At 42.1% G+C, this 19,788-nt stretch overlaps 1 protein-coding gene across 32 annotated transcripts in view; it reads right to left on the reverse strand.

Moving 5' to 3' along the window:
- The window catches only part of Depdc5 (DEP domain containing 5, GATOR1 subcomplex subunit), a 130,616-nt gene that overhangs the window by 89,804 nt on the left and 21,024 nt on the right, over positions 1-19,788 (reverse strand). For 31 of the 32 annotated variants that reach the window (NM_001107229.1, XM_063273173.1, XM_063273168.1 and 28 more), the window contains 10 exons: positions 18,586-18,655; positions 13,414-13,492; positions 11,233-11,294; positions 8,060-8,129; positions 7,137-7,209; positions 5,004-5,107; positions 3,990-4,064; positions 2,161-2,295; positions 1,733-1,794; positions 1,435-1,508 (listed from right to left, as the gene is read on the reverse strand). In NM_001107229.1, coding sequence (NP_001100699.1) covers positions 1,435-1,508; positions 1,733-1,794; positions 2,161-2,295; positions 3,990-4,064; positions 5,004-5,107; positions 7,137-7,209; positions 8,060-8,129; positions 11,233-11,294; positions 13,414-13,492; positions 18,586-18,655 — 804 coding nt within the window. The remainder of the gene's footprint in view (positions 1-1,434; positions 1,509-1,732; positions 1,795-2,160; positions 2,296-3,989; positions 4,065-5,003; positions 5,108-7,136; positions 7,210-8,059; positions 8,130-11,232; positions 11,295-13,413; positions 13,493-18,585; positions 18,656-19,788) is intronic. The other variant, XM_039091998.2, reaches the window with a different exon arrangement.

A 19,788-nucleotide genomic window follows, 5' to 3' on the forward strand; every position in this document is an offset into this window, starting at 1 on the left:
ACAGTGACAGTGTACTCATCATACATAAAATGAATAAATAAAATCTTTAAAAAAAAAAAAAAAGATTGCTCAGAGCTAGCTAAACACACTTGCCAACAAGCCTGAGGGCGGAGTCTGAGCTCCAGGAGCTACATGGTAGAAGGAAGGAAAGAACAAAGTCTTACAATTTGTCCTGACCCCCACAAGCATGCCATGGCGTGTGTGGACGTGTACACAGCACAGGGCACACAAATAAGTGTAGAAATGACTTTTTAAAAGTATGCTATAAAAGTCACAGTAGAAGGTTCTACTGAGCTAGAGGCAAGTAGGCTGCCCCTCATGAAGCCCAGCCTATGACAAACCACACAAAGACTAGGAAGCGAGTTGAGAAGGAGTCACAGAGAAAGGGGTTAGAGCTGGAAAGGAAAGACCTTCAAGGAAATGGCAAGCCTAAGACACTAGAGGTTTAAAAAAATATAGTCCTCAGGGTAAGATGAGGGTGTCTGCGACCCACAGTACGAAAGGGAAGGGCTGGAGAGATGGCCCAGTGGTTTATAGCCCTAACTGCTCCTGCAGAGGCCCTGAGTTCAATTCCCAGCAACCATATGCATGGTGGCCCACAACCATTTGGAATGGGATCCAATGTCCCTCTGGTGGGTCTGAAGACAGCGACAGTGGACTCAAACAAACAAACAAACAAACAAACAAATCTTTTTTAAAAAGAGAGAGAGAAAATGGTGGCAGGAGAGGAGGCTTCGGTGGTCAATCACATTAGTCCTTATCAAGGGCTCTTGAAGAGTCAGGTCAAGCACAGAGAGTAGTGGTTTCAGGACTACTGCCTTGGCTCCCAGGGACTGTGGTGCATCACACCTTGCTATGTGACAGCAGAGAACACTAATACTTTTTTACTCCTACATCTTGAGATTCAAGCTAAGACTATAAAAATGACTTACTTAAAATGACAAAGTAAAGAAGAAAACTAATGGTCTAAAGAAGTGATTTTCAGGCCTAGGATAGAGCAATTGCCGACTATGCAAAGTCCTAGGTGCAGCTAGAGACAGTTCAGTGATTAGAGAGCTGGGTTCCCGGAGAGCACGTCAGGTGGCTCTCAACCACCTGCAACTCTAGCTCAGATGATCCAACACTTTTTCCTGGCCTTTGTGTGCACCCATATACAAATGGCATATGCACACACGGAAATAAAAATAAGAATTTTTTAAAAACAGTACAAGCAATAATTAATTAGGTAGTTAATAAGGCAGATCTGGGTAGCTCAGAATATGATCGCGGCATCCCAGTAGTCAGGAGTCCGAGACAGGACTGCCATGAGTTTGAGGCTGGGGAACACAGACCATCTCAAAAAACATAAATAAATTAAATACAATAACAAATTTAAAGAACCAATATCAAGGAAACTGTTCAAAACATGTGTCTTCTACTCAAGCTCATACCCACCTGTGGTTTATCCAGTGAGGAATATTATAGTCATCGCCCAGCCGAGAATCCCGTGGCACACTCCGGTTGTGCAGCTGCAGACGAACGGCAGGACATGAATGAGAGAGAGTGCATGCTGGCTCTGAACTGCTCCACTTTTTTTTTTTTTTTTTTTTCCGGAGCTGGGGACCAAACCCAGGACCTTGTGCTTGCTAGGCAAGCGCTCCACCACTGAGCTAAATCCCCAACCCCTGCTCCACTTTTTCTATTTTAGTTATACTTCAGCTGGTCTTTCAGAAGAAAATCTAAATTCTATTACCTTGAATAATGGCACAGCGTGTAATGGCTGCTCTCCCATGCACACTAAGTCCACACCAATTCCTAAAAGGGAAGGACGAAGAAAGATGGGAAGAGGGGACCCGAAAGGAATAGTACGTGTTCAGTCTGTCACTTCCAGCGTATACCGATATTGCTGAACTTGGCTGACATGAGGCAAAGCTCACTTGCTTGCCATGCTGCACTGTAAACTAAACACACATGCAGCTCCTTTCCCCGCTATGCTTAGGTCAGACACTGATTACCCAGGAGATCTGTAAAAAGACAAACAAGGTCTCCACTATTAAACTCTAGTGACATCCCGATTCCCTTGCAACGCCCTCCAGATTCTAAGGAAACATTAAAAACTCCATGGTTCTAGGATAACTTGGGCGTCAGCACAGGGAGACAGCAGAAACCAAGAACTATTACCATTATCGATCATCCGCTGCTTGGTCAAGATCATGAGGAGGCGGTCCACTTCAAAGACACCCACCCCCGGCGTGATCACCACGGACATCTGCCCAGTTCGGTCAAAGTTTCGGTTGATGTAGTGCTTGTCAAACACTAAAAAGAAAACAAAATCCCCCCAGTGATGACGTCCCAGCTTTTCAGAGGCCAGCACAAGCAAGCATCTCTGTGCTTTCACTTGGCACACACTCCAATCATTCGGACCTGAATTTTACCAAGTCGTGCACACATTTACTTTCCCTTCTATTTTGGTAATTCTTAAAAAACAAGTCCTTCACTTTACCCTTTATCAATTGCCCTCACTGATGTCTGTACAGCCTCAAGTGCTTAATTTATGTCACAAACTTACGTCATCCACCAATGAGTCTATACTGAAAGCACCAAGAAGCAAATACGATACTTTTTACCTATTGTTTACTGTGTGCATATTCAAGTGCCACAGTGCACATGCCTACATTCCAATGGACTGAAGCCAGGCCATCAGGTTGAGGGACAAGCAGCTTTGTCCACAAGCCATCCCACCAGCCCCCAAATACCAGTTTAACACATTATTTAAGAAAATAGATAAAGGGTTTTATCAGACGTGTAAATTTAACAAACTAATGTTTATTCCTGAACTAATTCTTGTTATGGAAAAATTTTGAAAGTCAAATATGAGAAGAAGACTAGCAATAGCAACCTTGTGTTCTATTTTCACCTGGAAATGACTCGTGGAAAGGTAACATATGTTCTAGAACCCCCTAGCACCTGGATATGACTCTTGGAAAGGCAACACGGGGAAGTGAAAACTCAGCAGCCCTTCCCCACAGCCAGCACTGCTCATGGCTGCCACAAGTCAGCCTTACCTAGTCTTTCCACTAGGAAGTGCAATTCCAAATACAGCAGAGACAGGATCACTGGGGACTGAAGATGGCTCCAGGAATTCCTACTGCTGTGTTTCCTGGAGCCACCACGGTCTCTACTTTCCCTGAAAAGACCTGCCTGAATCTTTAAATTTCCTTTTTCAGTTGGCAAATAATGGTATCTCAGCTACCACACACGCACAGGGACAAGCCTTAGGAAGAGGCTATACCGCAGTCGCTGGCTCTTCTGACAACAGGACAGATGATGGGTACCTGGTTTTTACTTAGTACACTCTTCTTCACTTGAATTTTAACAATATAGCATATGCAAGTTTCTGGTTTTGTTTTTAATTTTTTTATTGCATTTTTATTGTGTGTATGGGGGGGTATGCATGCTACTAAGCGCACATGGAGGTCGAGGACAACTTGCAGGGGTCATTTTTCTTCCAAGATCTCAAGGCTCAAACCTAAACCCTCAACTTGGTATCAGGCACCTATACTAACTGTCTCACTAACCCCATGTTTTTGTTTTTGCCTTTGAGACACAGTCTCTCTAGTAGCTTATGGTTTCTCTACCCCTCATGCTTATGATTCTCCCTTCTCAGGTGCCACATCCAAGAATATATGTATTTTCTTTTAAAAAGCAAAACTAAAAACAAAACAAACAAACAAATAAAAAAAACTAACACAGTCTGTAATTAAAAAAAAAAACCCCACCAGGCAGGAGTCCTGCCAGCTCATCACCACAGAGTCAGATGAGAACACTAAGCTGATTCCCCAATAGAAGGCCTAACAAGCTGAACAGCAGTCATTATGATCACCCTATCAGAATGCACTGCTTTGAGTTAATTAGGTGGCCACCAGGTCTGCGTCTTTGGGCATCAGCAATGAGCTGTCTGTGGCCACATGGAAAACAAAATGTTGGCTTACTGTGTGTGGTTTACTCACCATTGAATGACAAGTTGATGGCCTCTAGGTAGTTTCCTTGTGCTGAGGTAGAATTGTCTCCTTGAGGAAAGCCCCCTGAAGCAAAAGATACCAAGAAGGAAAAACATTAACCAAAGGTGAACTTTTTTTTTTTAACTAAATCAAAGCATGTGTTTTATTTCCATAGCAAAGGGAAAACAAACAAACAACAACAACAAAAAGAACCCTTTCACTAGGCACATCCACACCCAAGACAAAAGGCAGATACTTGGTGCATTCAAAAATACAATCTATACCACTGGATCAGATGAAATGCTGGATGTTGGAGAGAGAAAAAGGAAGACATTGATTGGCTTTGTCTTTATGGTGATTCAGTTCATGGGAACATTTATGGGAACAGTCAGGAAATGAAAGGACCCGGAACCCTGTAACTGGGCCTGCAGTTAAAATGATTGCCTCAAACTGTTCATAAAATGCAGTTTGCATTTGAGGTGTGTTTTCATTTTCTTATATTTAATACAGTTAAAGTTTTTAACTTTCCTTTACAGTTTATGTGGGACAAACAAGTATGGCTTTCCTGCACTTAGAAGAAAGACAAGGCCTAGTAACTCAACTGAGCACTCCCCAGTGATGGAAGAAAAAAGATCTCTAGCGCATAGAGATCTGTCTACCGGAAGATACTACAGCAAGCGCGCTCAGAGTGAGTCCACGCTATGAACTTTGAGGGCAAGCTACTCTACTTGCCCATCAGAGCAAGTTAGCTCTGGAAGATGAAAATCAGCGAACGGAAAAGAAAGGAAAGTAGGAAAGGTGAACTTTTGAAAACTGCCAGGAAGGTGCTAGGTGGTGGAGGTTCATACCTCTAATCCCACCACTCAGAAGGCGGAGGTTCTCTGAGTTCCAGGCCAGTCTGGTCCAGAATGAGTTCCAGGACAGACAGGGCAGTTACACAGAGAAAGTGTGTCTTGAACCACACCCTACAACCCCCCAAAAGAGGAAAGCCAGGAAGGCACCTCTGACACACAGATGCAGTACCTGCCTGTTCCAGTCGAACCAACACTGGATACTGGATGAAGAGTTTCTTAATGGTCACAAGGAGTGACGTCCACTCTTCCCTTCTCTCGTTCTGCACCACCACTCTGGAAGGAATATTATCAGGAAAGAGAAATCAAGCACCTGTTATATACATGCTATCGGGTTCATTACAACGTTTCAAGGAAGGAGGACAATGTGATTAATTATGAGTAATAAGCAGGGGATGAAGAGATGAACATGTCTATCATTCAAAGACTGAGGACTAAGGAGGTAGAGCCACAAGTTCAAGGCCAGGTTGGTCAACATAGTGAGCTTCAGAGCAGCCAGGATTACTTGGTCAAAAATAAAAGAAGCTAGGCATGGTGTTCCAAGCCTTTGATCCCAGCACTCAGGAGGCAGAGGCAGAAGGTTCTCTGTCAGTTCTAGGCCAGCCTTGTCTATAGGGAATTCCAGGCCAGCCAGGGCTTCAAAGAAAGACCCTGGATCAAAACAAAAACCAAATAAAGTGGTTTATTAGGTAAAGGCACCTGGCACAGGGCCTGATATATGAGTTCATCTCAGGGACCTTCAGGTAGAAGGAGAAAACAAACACTCACAAGCTGTCCTCTGACCTCGACAGTGTTCCCATGAGTACATGCACACACACCATAAATAAATACGTAAAGCAGGGCTGGAAAGATGGCTCGGGTAAGAGCACTGGCTGCTCTTTCAGAGGATGAAGCTCACAACCATCTGTAACTCCAGTTCTGGGGATCTGGTAATTCTCACACAGACACACATGCAAGCAAGACACCAACACACACAAAACAAATAAGGAAGTAAGTGAATATTTGGAATCTTAACAATAAAACTAAGGCAGCCATGATTGGTATGCCTTTAATCTTAGCACTCAGGAGACAAAGTCAGAGATCTCTCTGAGTTTGAGGCCAGTGTGGTCTACACAGTGAGTTCCAGCCAAGATTATATAAAAACTGTCTTAAATAATCATAATGATATAATAAATAAAAATAAGTGGGAAAATACTCGAGGAAGATATCCCTGGTGATAATTTTTAGCCTCTTCATGAGCATGTATGGAAATACCATGAATAAATGTGAACACAACACGCACACGCCCCTACACACTAAACAACACTACACAACGGAGCTCCTGTGTACCAACCATTTGACCCTAGGAGGCAAAGAGCCTTGTCTGCCACCAAGCCTGAGAACCTGAGTTTGGATTCCTTGCACTGACGGAGAAGCCAGACCATGGCTGTGCATATCTGCAACCCTAATGGTGTGGGGAATGACACCATGACAGATGGACTCCTGAGCTCAACTCAGGAAATGCCAAGTTCAGTGAAAGACACCCTGGCTCAAAAGATGAGCTGGAAAGAAATCAAGGAAGACACCCAACGCTGACTTCTGGCTTCCATATGCAAACTCACACACAGACTCACACAGATATGCATGTATACCCTGACATAAAGTTATTTTACCACACAACTAAGAAACTCTGAAAAGCATCAGATAAATGGACAGTATTAGAGTCATTGTTAACTTTGTTGAATGACATTATGGTTATATATAAAATTTTCTTATTCTGTATAGGAATAAAATTATTATAAGAGCTATAATTTAAGATAAAATCTAGCCAAAAGCAGAAAAAGGAAATATGACAAGATATTAACTGCAAATGCAGGCACTGAACACCCAAGGTTCTTTTATTACCTACTTACATAGCATTAGTTTTGAAGGCTAAGATATTTTACAATTAAAAAAAGAAAAAAAACCCTGTAGGCCAGCCCCAATTAAATGTTGTCATTTTAAGAAAAATAAAAAAAAATCTGGAAGTGGTGATGTTTCCCACCTACAATCCTAGCCCCGTGAAAGCTGAAGCTGAAACAAGGAATGCTACACATTCAAGACTAGCCTGGTTTGTACAGTGACTTCCAGAAAACCAAAGCTAAGTAGTTAAACACTGTTCAAAGAAGCAAAAACAAATAAAAATTCTAAACATGATGTATCATTCTGTATCTTAGAATTTTAAAAGTACAAGAACAGGAAATTGATGAAGTGTGAAAAAGTTCTTTAAGTTAGGGAGAAATAACCAATAAATAAATGAAAGACACAGCGAAACACCAAAACATACTTGTAAAAGTCCTCGTAGAATCTCCCTTTATGATCCTGTTGAATTGAAGCTCGGTTTACTTCAGGAAATTCATCTGAAATAAAGAAAGTTCACTATACAAATCATATTGAAAAGAGATTTTTACAGTGCTGTTGAATTTCTCTTTTGCCTTGAAGATCTGGTATCATTAAAAAATAAGCCAGGAGTGGTGGCGCATGCCTTAATCCCAGCACTTGTGAGGCAGAGATAGGCAGATCTCAGTGAGTTTGTGGCCAGCTTTGTCTACAGAGTGAGTTCCAGGACAGCCAAGGGTACACCGTGGCTTTTTTTTTTCTTAAAGACAAAACAAAACAGTAAGTAAGTAAAGACAATTGTGTATTTATTATGTGGGGGTTTTTAGATTGTATCACAGCACAACCACCTTACATACATCAAGATGCATTTTCATTTTTACTTGGTCCCCCTAGCAAAGACGGGAAAGACACAAAATACAAAAGCAAAGAAGACAAAACTAAATTCCTGGAGATGACAGTGAGGGGCCCAACATAAAACAACTAAAAGAAAGTGGTATGACAGTGTGGCTGGCACTTCAGCTACTTGGAAGCCTGGGAGAGCAGGTCAGGGGCAGCCTCAAAATGTAACAAGACCCTGTCTTTGAAACATTTTAAACTTAGCAGGAGTAATGGTGCACACCTTTAAGCCCAGCACTTTGGGAGGCAGAGGAAGATCTCTGTTAGCTTGAGACCAGCCTAGTTACATAGTGAGCTCTGGAATATAATGAGACTGTCTCAGGAGAAAATCAAAACAAAACAAAAATCAAATAAATAGATAAAATGTGGAAAGTGTAACAAGAATATATTGTATTAGCAAATCTATCTTCAATTTAAAAAAAATTGTATATATATAAAATATATCATATATAGGAATGAGAAAAAGCTACTCACCAATAGATTTTGCATCATAAAAAGTTCTAGAAAACAGAACCACAGTCACTTCATGGCTACAGTTCTTCTCCTAGGCAGGAACACAGAAGAAGTGGGTACAAGTTTACTTCATTTACTTCACTATGAAGCAACCCAGTCATACTAAGAGGCTCAGTGTCTGTGCAGTGCTGGGCAGCTTCGTGTGAGCATAAAGCACTGTGACGGAGACACAACACTGCACGCTGTCAGAAGACCTGCTATCAATTCTTGCAATTAAGCTCACCACTGCTTGAGTCAGGTACGTTACTCAAAGTTGCAAGGATGTGAAAAATGCTTGGAAAGCTACAATTAAGAAAGGCTGGCTGGGGGTTGGGGATTTAGCTCAGTGGTAGAGCGCTTGCCTAGGAAGCGCAAGGCCCTGGGTTCGGTCCCCAGCTCCGAAAAAAAGAACCAAAAAAAAAAAAAAAAAAAGAAAAAGAAAAAAAAAAAGAAAGGCTGGCTGTCACCCAATCCTCCATTTGACATAAACTTGATCAACTGAACACTGGAAGTTGATTATATCGCTACCATTTTTAATTCATCAGAACTACAGTTTCAGGAAGAAGAATAGTGCCCACAGAGGTGGTTTTTAAGGACCAAAGATACTCGATAAATCGCAGCATGAGCACTGGAAGCTGTCAGAGGAAGGTGGGAGCTAGTGGGAATGACACTTCCATGAAGTCCTGGGAACAGAGTGCTAACGGTGGACATGAATGTAGCTTGTCTACAGAGTCAGTGTAGTTTCAGTTCCTGCCAGGCTCACCTCTCTCCCCACCATACTAACACACTCAGCAGTTGACATAAAAGAATACAAGTCAACGTCGTGTTCTCACAGGCCTATATCACAAGCAGACAGAGATTCCTGAGGACAAGTCATAGTACAGAAAGGACACTGCTTTGGTAAAGCAGACCTCCTTAGTGACCAACTAGCTTACCAGAGTTCACATGCTCTCAATCCAGCAGCCTTACTACTTCTGATGGACAGAAAAATGTCACATAGAGTCACTCCAAGTGGGAAAGGAGATAGGGAGTATCATCATCTCCATTCTGCAGAGAAGGAAACCAAGGCTCTCCACAACAAAAAACTAATTGGAGGAGAATCCTAAATTTAAACTCATTCTGTCTTACTTCAAACTCTGTGACCTCAAATACTAAGTATATCCCAATGATGTTTTCATGTGGTAGGAAAGCCAAGTGAGCTGTATCGCTATATTCAAAAGACATCAATTTCTACAAGTTCAATTTATCTTGTTTCATTTTGTTTGTTTTTCAGACCAAGTCTCATATATCCCAAGCTGGTCTTAATCTGTGTAACTGAGGATGACCTGGAACTCCTGATCCTCATGCCTCCACCTCCCTAGTTAGTGATAGGATTATAGAGGCTCCTGCCCCACAGCCAGTGCTGCCATGTGCCAGACACTGAGCTCAAGGCTTGCTGCACGGTAAGCACCCCACCAACTGAGCTACAGCCCGAGCTTTTTCCCGACAGATTCTCTGTGTAGCCTTGGCTGTTCTAGAACTCACTTTTGTAGACCTGACTGGTCTCAAACTCAAAGATCTGCCTGCCTCTATCTCCTAAGTGCTGGGATAAAACACGTGCCTCACCACTGCCTGGCCATGCCTGGTCTCAATAGGATAAACGTGACAGTACTGGCTGGGTGCAGTGGCATATGCCTGTAAACTCGGAACGTGGGAAACAGAAGTAGAAGATCCTAGCCTGGACTGCATAGCTAGTTTCAAAATGGGAAGAACAAAAAAAAGACGGTATACCAAGCACACACTGCCATCAGTGTGTCCGGATCAAAATTCTAATAAACACTTTTTATAGAAGTAAAAATCTGATCCTCATAAACAGCCTTATAAAAACAATAAAGAATTTGATTTCTTACTACAGATAGCAAAAACAGTGCTGGTGATCACACTATTTGGCACGAGGATAAACATATAGATAAGTAGAAGTGAATTCAAAGTCCATACATCAACCTATATCTCTGTGGTCTGGTGATTTTAGACAAGAATGACAGAGTCCATTATAGAGGGGAAAGAATACGATACATAGTAGATCTTCTAAGATAACTGAATATTTATATGGAAAAGAATGAATCTAAGCAGGCCAATGGTGGTTTATGCTTTTAATCCCAGCACCCAGGAGGCAGAGGCAGGTGGTCTCTGTGAGTTCAAGGACAGCCTGGTCTACAAACCTAGTTCCAGGATAGCCAGGGCTACACAGAAAAAGCCTGTCTTGAAAAACTGGAAAAACAAAACAACAGTATCAAAAACCTAAGCCAAAGACCTAAATATTAGGGCTAATATGCTAAACTCTTAGAAGTTTGTCTGTCTGTCTTTCTATCACCACATAGTTTAAGCAGGGCTTGCCTCATCCTCTGAATGTTGGGATTCTATCCCAAGTGTTGGAGTGACATCTCAAATGTTGGAATTAAAGGTGTGCACCCCCATGCCCAGAATTAAGGAAAATATTTAAGACCTTGAATTTGAGAGTGATTTCTTTCTTCCTTTTGTATACCTTTCCCCCCATTTATTTTATTTTGTATACACTGGTCTTTTGCCTGCATGTGTGTATATGCGAGTGCCAGGTCCCTTGGAATTGGACTTATGGACAGCTGTCAACTTCCATGTCGGTGCTCTTAACCACCGAGGCATCTCTTAAGCTCCAGGAGTGATTTCTTATGACACCAAAAGTGTGACAACTAATTGAAAAAAAATAGATAAATAGAAGCTAGAGGAGCCAGGAGGCAGTGGCACATGTTTGTAACCCCAATGCTGGGGCAGCTGGGATAGGAGCTCCCTGAGGCTCCCTGGCCAGCCAACCTAGCATACTTAAGAAGACCAGAAACAAGGTAGATAGTACCTGAGGAACACTGGAGCCTGACCAATAGCCAACAGACACAAATGTAAAAATAGAAAATGAACGACAAAAGAAAAGCACACCCACAACCCCAGTTCATGTGAAGCAGGAGGATCAAAAGTTCAAGGTCATTAGTGCTACACAGGAAGTAAGAGACTCCATGTAGCCTTGGCTACATGAAAACTATCTCAAAAATTAAAACCTAAAATAATCAAAAGTATTAATAACTGAACATTTTAAAATGTAGTGAGTGATATCCGCCCAGATTAGAATGTAGAAAGAACCATACCTTCCACTTAGTAAACAGGTCGGCAAGGAAACCATTCACAGCTTTCTCAAAGTACAGATCCCCTGAAAAGAAGCAGTGAGGAGGCAGTCAAGGAATAGGACCAAAAAGAAAGCAACGGGTTCTGCTAAATTTTTTTGTAAAAGACCACAAAGCCTTTAAAGTACAAAGTCACTAGATGTGGTGGTTCATACCTTTAATCTCACTCAGCACTAGACGCAGAGGCAGGTGGGTCTCTGTGTTCAAGGCCTGCCTGCTCTACATAGCCAGAGCTACAGACCTTGGCTCAAATCAAAACAAACAACAAAAACAAAAACAAACAAAGAAAAACCGAGGAAGAAGTATAAAGTGCAAGGATGAAGGAGGATCTACTTGCACACATTAGACAAACACTGGACAATCATCAGGCTGTGTCTTCAACTCTAACAAGCCAAGTTTGATCATGGAGGTTAGGCGTAGAAAGTACAGGACTGGGGTTGGGGATTTAGCTCAGTGGTAGAGCACTTGCCTAGCAAGCGCAAGGCCCTGGGTTCGGTCCCCAGCTCCGAAAAAAAGAACTAAAAAAAAAAAGAAAGTACAGGATAATAACATAATCTCATAATTACAGTATTGGCTTCAAGGGAAAACCCAAATTTTTAAAGAGGCAGAAGACCAGTTAATATACTGTGAATTCAAGAAAAGAAAACAACCTAAACTCCACATATGATACTTCTTATCGCTATGCTTAAAGTGTATTAGAAGAGAATTTGCAGGGCCAGTGAGAGAGCGCAACGGGTAAAACACCTGCTGCCAAACTAATGACCTGAACCCGCAGGAGAAAGAGAACGGATGCTGGAAAGTTGTACACACGTATACACACACTTCACATTCTCCCTCTCATTCTCCCTCTCATTCTTTCTCTCTCTCTCTCTCTCTCTCTCTCTCTCTCTCTAAGTAATGAAAGTTTTTAAAAATTATTTGGTAAGTCCTAGGCATTCATTAATTATTGTTTATGATTCCTTCTACTCATAAATTTCCTTGCGGAGGCAAAGCAAGAATTAATCTGTAGTACTCTGAACTGTACAAATCATGACACTGGAGGGGTAGACACAGGATCTGCAACTCTGTAGTTTTGCGTTCTCTGCTCATTATGTCATAATTCAAATACCATGAAGCAAACTTGTTTTTTCTGTGGATGAAAGTAAACTAAATGAAAAGCATCGAGTTGACAGTTTAAGTCTATGCCTGCACTCAGGCTGGGGAAGAAGTTTGTGAATTTGAAGACAGCCTGGGTGTAGAGCAAGATCCTGTGAGCAGACAAAAAGAGGTTACTGCTACCTAAGCATGCTAGAACCCGGAATTTAGGGTTCTCATTCACACTTCATCTCCTTAAATTCACCTTCTGCTTCTGCATGTGTCTCCCCATTATCTACGCAGTTTATAAAATAGAGGACCCGGCAAGATGGCTCTGTGGGTAAAAAGCATTTGCTGCTCAGGACTGATGGCAAAGTCTGATTCCTGAATCTATAATATTCAGACAGAACAAAGTCTATGTGAAGTTGTCCCCTGACCTTCACATCGGCACGTGAGATGTATGCATACAAGCACTCACAAATATTAGTAAATAAAATAGGTCTAAAAACAAATAAAAGAGAAGTACTATGCATGGTAGTGCATGCTTGAAATTAAAACACTTGGGAGGCGGGAGAATCAGAAATTCAAGGTCATCCTTGGTTATAGGGTCTCACTATCTATTCTGACAGGAATTTGCTATGCAGACTAGGCTGACCTTGAACTCACAGAAATCTGAATGCCTCTTGACTCCCGAATGCTGGGACTAACGGCATGCAGCACCACACCTGGCCTGCAGAATGCTTGCTTAGCACGCACAGAGCCCAGGGTTCAATCTCTACACAGCATAAACTAGGCACAGAGCTGAGTGCCTTTGATCTCAGCACTTGGGTGATAGGAGAATGAGAAGTTCGAGACCATCCTCAGTTCTCTGAGACCTTATCTCAAAAACCACACAGCAACAAAAAGAATACTGAAAATAACAGTAAGAAGGACAGAACTAAAAAGGTTTGGCAAGAAGACATGACACATCTTTAAAGACTACCAAGAGCTTACTATACAATGACACAAACTTGGGGGAAACCAGAAAATTCTTTCCAGTGTCAGTTACAATCAGTACTTAGGGAACAGTACCATAAATATCAAAATCCCACATTTCACAGCTCATCTGAATAAATATGTAAACCATAGCCGACGTAGAACGGAACACCACCTGTAACAAATAAAAACATAATTGCATTAAAAAGCAAATAATTTATATACAGTTTTGGTTCTACAGGATGAATAAGGTCTCAAAGTCTGTCACGATGGTAATGGTAACTTATTTAACTACATTTACTCATTATTATTTAGAGAAGGAGAGAATGGGAATGTAAATGTGTACGTGTGTGTGTGTGCGTGTGTGCTTGTGTGTGTGTGTGTGTGTGTGTGCGTGTGTGTGTGTGTGCGTGTGTGCTTGTGTGTGTGTGTGTGTGTGTGTGTGCGCGCGTGCGTGTGTACACATGTGGAGGTCAGAGAAAAGCTTGCAGGAGTCAGTTCTCTCCTCCCACTATGGGGTACTGGGGACTGACACTTAGGTCATCAGGCTTAGTGGTTAGCACCTTTACTCACTGAGCAATCTTACCAGCCCGACATAATTACACACTTAAGAATAGTACATGCCTATTTAAAGCTTAAAAGCTAACATTCACAAACCATGCAACCTATACAAGCAACTTGCATACACGACATACTGGTGCACTCCTGGGACAGTGTTATAGGACTAACCAACCACCATTTTTATGGTCTTTTTCTGTTTTGTTTTGTTTTTTGATTTAAGGCACACTCCATGAGATAGAACCCACACTTGACACTGCTGAAATGGCCAAGAACCTTAGACTAGATATGCCATGGGCCTAGGGGGAAAAAAACCCAACCTACTGTCATTATTTGACTACAGGAGCATGGAAATAAAATGACTTTTGATGACACAACTGCCATAACCACAGATCACAGCCTCACTCAGCCCTCATCAGAGAGGCTTCTTCTTGCAGAGATAGGGGTTAACAGAGACCTACAACTGGACAATGGGCAAAGAGCGAGAGACTTCGGAGCAGTCATAATAGGGTGTCTTCATCAACCCTCTCCCCTCAGGGGTCAGGGATCTATTAGGAAGAAGTGGAAAGACCCAGAGGTGGTAGGTGATGCTAAGGGAACAGTGTCTTCCAGATACAACAGGACTGATGCACACAGGAACTCAGAGATCAAGGCCATACACACAAGACCTGCAAAAGGCCTGCACAGGCTCAAGCAAGATGTGGTCTCAGAACTGAAGGGTGAAAGAGGACACAGGCGCCCACAGCTAACCACTAAGCTGTTTACAATTGATATCTGCAGGCAAAGGAAAATCAGTTCTCTCCAATGGAATGTCACTTGGTAAATCAGTCATATTCCAGGGCATGCTCCATGACCAGTAGTAGGTAGCCAAACACAAAACAAATGCCATAGTTTTGTGGGTTTTGCTTTATTATTGTAGTATAGAATAGAATGTATTCAGGGCATAGGGAGGGGAATTGAGTGCTTAGTAGAGACAGAGAAAGGGAGAAAGGGAGAGAGAGAGGGAGAGAGAGAGAAAGGGAGAAGGAATAGAAGACCAGCCATGAGCACATGGAGAGAAGGGGGAAACGGGGAGGGGGAAGAGAGGGGGAGGGGGAAGGGAAGAGCAAGAGTTTGTTGTCTATTGATTTTTTTTTCAAATTTTTTTTGTTTCTTTTAATGAAAGAAAACATGAAGTTGGTGGATAGGGAAGTAGGGATGATCTGTAAAGAATTGAGGAAGAGAGAAAAACATGCTCAAAATATATTATATAATCATTTTTTAAAATTAATAATAATAAAAAGCAGACGCTGTTTCATGTAGCTCTGATCTACTATACCAAATAAGACTGGGTGTGTGGCACATGCTTACAATCCCAGCACTTGTGAGGTGGACTCAGGAGGGCTGGGAATTAAAAGTAATCCTTAGGTACAGAGAGTTCAAGCCTGGGCTACATGAAACCCTACTTCAAAAAACCAAAAGCAGGGGCTGGAAGGATGGCTCTGTAGTCAAGAGCGCTGGAACGTCTTATAGATAACCCGGGTTGGTTTCTCAGCACCTACACTGAGGCCCACAACTGTCTCTAACTCCAGCTGTTGGAGATCCATGACCTCTTCTGGACTCCACTGGCACCAGGTATATTTGGTATACATAGATATATATGTTGCAGCAAAAACACATACACAAGAAATAAAAAATAATACATAAAAACAAAAGGTTACTTAAATCTCATTCTGAGCTTTGTGTCATGGAAGCAAGGTTGGACCCCGGCGTCTGGGAGTTCTAGAGACTTTGGATAAGGACCCCTGACGCCTGGGAGTTCTAGAGACTTTGGATAAGGACCCCTGATGTCTGGGAGTTCTAGAGACTTTGGATAAGGACCGGCAAAGAACTGCAATACTTTCAAGAAACACAGTAGAAAGGGCAGCAGCTCGACCCCCGAAAGTCACAGAAACCTCGCAAACTTGACCAAGACTTGCAAAGGAGCCTGATAACTTACAGTGGATAACATACTGTTCCCTTCACCAGACTGCCCCAAGCAAGAGTTTGAGTGGTACTTGGTTATACGTGCTTACAACTAATGTTGTTCAGCCATTCCCAACTCTGAGGGACTTTAGTGAAAAAGCCGAATGTAAATCTCTGAGCCTTTTTTTCTAAAAGTTCCTTAGAGCTTACTTTAAGACTATTCACTCCGGAGAACCCCTGTACCTGATAAATCTTTTTTGTTCCCCCTGTTTTTCAAGAGACAGGGTTTCTTGAAACCCATAACCAGGCTGGCAATGAACTCAGCAATCAACCTTCCTCTGCCTCTGGGATTAAAGGCATGTGCTACCACTGCCAGACTCTTATTCTTTTTTTTAAACACAGAATACAGTGTCTAGGGAAAAAAGGCCTTTGAAAGTGTTAACGTTGATCATCTGGTGATTTCCAGATATTGGCATGAAGGATTTTGTGGACAGCAGGTCTCTTTTACTTTGTGTGTGTGACTGCTGATATGTGTACTGTGCTGTATGTGGCAAGCATACAGAGAGGTCAAAGGAAGAAGTCAGCGTCCTGCTCTGTCGTCTGTACCTTACTCCTTTACACACAGTCTGTCATTAAACTTGGAGCCCGACTGCAGTCAATAAGCTCCACTGTCACCCTAGCTGTCCCCTCCCCATACTGCTCTAGTAAAATCATGTGTGACCATGTCTACCTTCTTTTTTTAAAAAGTGGGTGCTAGGGATATGAACTCAGGTTCTCAAGTTAGCACAACATATGCGGTCACCCAGGGAGCCAGCACACAGCCCTGTCTGTTTCCCCTTGTTAATAGACAGGTTCTCACCACAAAGCCCAGGCTGCTCTGCATCTTGCCCTGTTCTGGCCTCGGCCTCCCGAGTGCTGTACTTCAGGTACCAGCAAGCCCAGCTCCTTCATGCAGTGTTGGGAACTTAACCCAGGACTACAGGCATGCTAAACCAGTGTGAGCGCTCTGAGCTACATGCTAACTTTTCTGAGACATGATTTTACTACGAAGCCAGGCTTGGCTCTGAAATTGTAATCCTACTAAATTCTTCTGAAATGCTCAGTGTACAGGTGTGTGCTCTTAACCTGGCTTACTTTTTAAAATCATGGCATATTTTATAGAAAGGAAGACAAACATTTATGGTTTTTATACTATCCTGGAAATCATTCTGTAAACTAATATATTGCCAGGGGTTTGATTGCATCACTAAAAAAAGAAATGAACAAAATATACACGCGCTAGGGTAAGAGTCATAAACTTAAGTTCTGTGCATCTATGCTTGAGAGGTTGGTGCGGGGGAGAATGTGAGTGTAGTCAAGGTTAAAAGGGTGTGGCTCACACACTAGTGCTCAGGTAGAGGTCAGAGGCCAACTTTCCATGCGGCCCTCACCTCCCACACTGAGGAAGGTTCTCCTCAGTGCTGCATAAACCAGTGGGCTGGCTGAGGAGCTTCTGAAGCATCTCTTGTCCACTCCCCATCTCCCCTGTAGGAGCACACAGGGAATTTCAGGAGCCGAGCTCCAATCATCAGGCTCACGTGGCAAGAGCCAATTCTGCAGTTAGTAAATTTTATAATAATACTAGGGGTTGGGGATTTAGCTCAGTGGTAGAGCGCTTGCCTAGGAAGCGCAAGGCCCTGGGTTCGGTCCCCAGCTCCGAAAAAAAAAAACCACAAAAAAAAAATAATAATAATCTTTTGGGGCTGGGGATTTAGCTCAGTGGTAGAGCGCTTACCTAGGAAGCACAAGGCCCTGGGTTCGGTCCCCAGCTCCGAAAAAAAGAACCAAAATAATAATAATAATAATAATAATAATAATAATAATAATAATAATAATAATGTCTTTCTCCTTTTTTCCCCTTTTGATACTGAATCCAGGGTCTTGTCACACTAGGCAACCAATCTACCACAAACGTTCAGCCCCAACCCAATGGTGCTAATTTCTTCTTTCACGCAGGTTGTCTTGTTCACTAAGTTAGGGTGGTAGTAATAACTATCATTTCAACTTTCCAGAGGTGGACATACACTTGAGAATTCAAAACCAACCTGAACTACACATTAATAGCCCCTGCCTTTAAAATTTTTTTGTTTATTCTACTTTTAACCAAGGTGATCTTCTCACCTCCTTTTTTTTGTCTTTTGTATTTTGAAGACAGGGTTTTTCCATGTGGCCCTGCCGGCCCTGGAACTTGCTCTGGAGATCGTGGCTGGGCTAGCTAAACTCTTAGCTCAGAGATTTGCCTGGCTCTGTGCTGGGATTAAAAGTGTGTGCCACATACCTAGCTTTCCCTCAATTTCTTAAGTAGCTTGGAATATAGGTACATGCACATTGCATAGGATCAGATTATGAATTCTTAATACTTGGGAAATTTTCATTCAACAAACACTTGAAATTACTAACTGCAGGAACTATATCAGAGAACTTTAAGATGCCTTACTCTGTAGCCCAGAATGGCTTTTAACAGTAATCCCCCTGCCTACGTTCCGAATGCTGGGATTATAAGCAAGAGTCACTACAACAAGTCCTGTATTTAATATATTGAATAGATTCATTTAAAGAAGAAAATGAAGATCAAGTCCAACCTGCCAAGATCCAACTATAAAAAGAGAGCAGTAGAGGACCAGTTCTAGCTGGGTAGACAGAATCAGTCTGCTTATGCCTTTATATGGAATTCAGGACTCAAACATATAAGGAAACAAACCCAAAAAGTCATTTTACAACTCTTACCCTGGTCTCTTCACTAATGTAACCACACATGACCTTCTCATTCTTGACCCACAGCTCACCAGCCTGTGCCCTGAAAGGAGATACACACAAGTTATTGCCGCTCTCTCAGGTGGCTCAGCCACTCACTGTCTGTCTCCTGAATCAGTCTTGCTATTCGGTCAAGCCAGCCTCCCGGGCCTGTCTGTCAGCTAGGTGTACCCGTTTCCAAATGACCTTATCAGTTCTACCTTTCCATAGAGAGCCATATGAGCAGGTCATCTACTATAAACATCTCTCAGTGTGCTACAAACAACTGAATCCACAGAAAACATACAGGTCTAGAGAACTGGGCCTCCAAAGAATAGTGACCCTCAGAAATGATACACAAAATTATTGAGTGCAGATTTTATAGCTTCAGTCAAAACTCAAAAAAATAAGTGTTGGTAAAAACTGTCTTAATCCTAACCCTGATACAGTGAGCTTGAGTACAGAGAAAATATCATTTTAATCTTAAGATCCTAACATAAGCAATCAGGAGATATTAAGGGACAAGGTTCCCATTCAAGAGAAGTCACGTCTCAAAAAGTAAAATAAAATAAAATGATGGGAGAGGTGGGTATGCCTTAAACCCCAGCACTCAGGAGGCAGAGGCACACTGATCTCTGTGGTTTTCAGCCTGGTCTAAATAATGAGTTCCTGACAGCCAGAGCTACCCAGTGAGAGCCTATTGCAAAACAACAAACAAACAAACAAAAATAAAAAAGAGAGAAAAAGAAAAAGAAAAAGGGGCTGGAGAGATGACTCAGCAGTTAAGAGCACTGACTGCTCTTCCAGAGGTCCTGAGTTCAATTCCCAGCAACCACATGGTAGCTCACACCCATTTGTAATGGGATCTGATGCCCTCTTCTGGTGTGTCTGAAGACAGCAACAGTGGACTCATATAAATAAATCTTAAACAAAAAACAAAAAACAAACAAAAAACAAAAAAAAAAAAGGAGAAGAAGAAGAAAGGCAAAGACAGGAGAATTGGCCAGAAGCTCATAGGCTTTGGATGGACAGCCCATGCAGCACGGCAGAGCCATACCCTTGCTTATTCTCTCTAATACACAAAACAAATAATTTTTTGAAAACATAATGGCAATTTGTTAAATTTTTTCCAATTGGATGTTTTTCCCATTGAATATTTTTCCTCCAAAACTCTTTTGCTGTCGTTTATTTTTGAGA

Source organism: Rattus norvegicus, chromosome 14 (assembly GCF_036323735.1).
Source record: "Rattus norvegicus strain BN/NHsdMcwi chromosome 14, GRCr8, whole genome shotgun sequence".
NCBI lineage: Eukaryota > Metazoa > Chordata > Mammalia > Rodentia > Muridae > Rattus > Rattus norvegicus.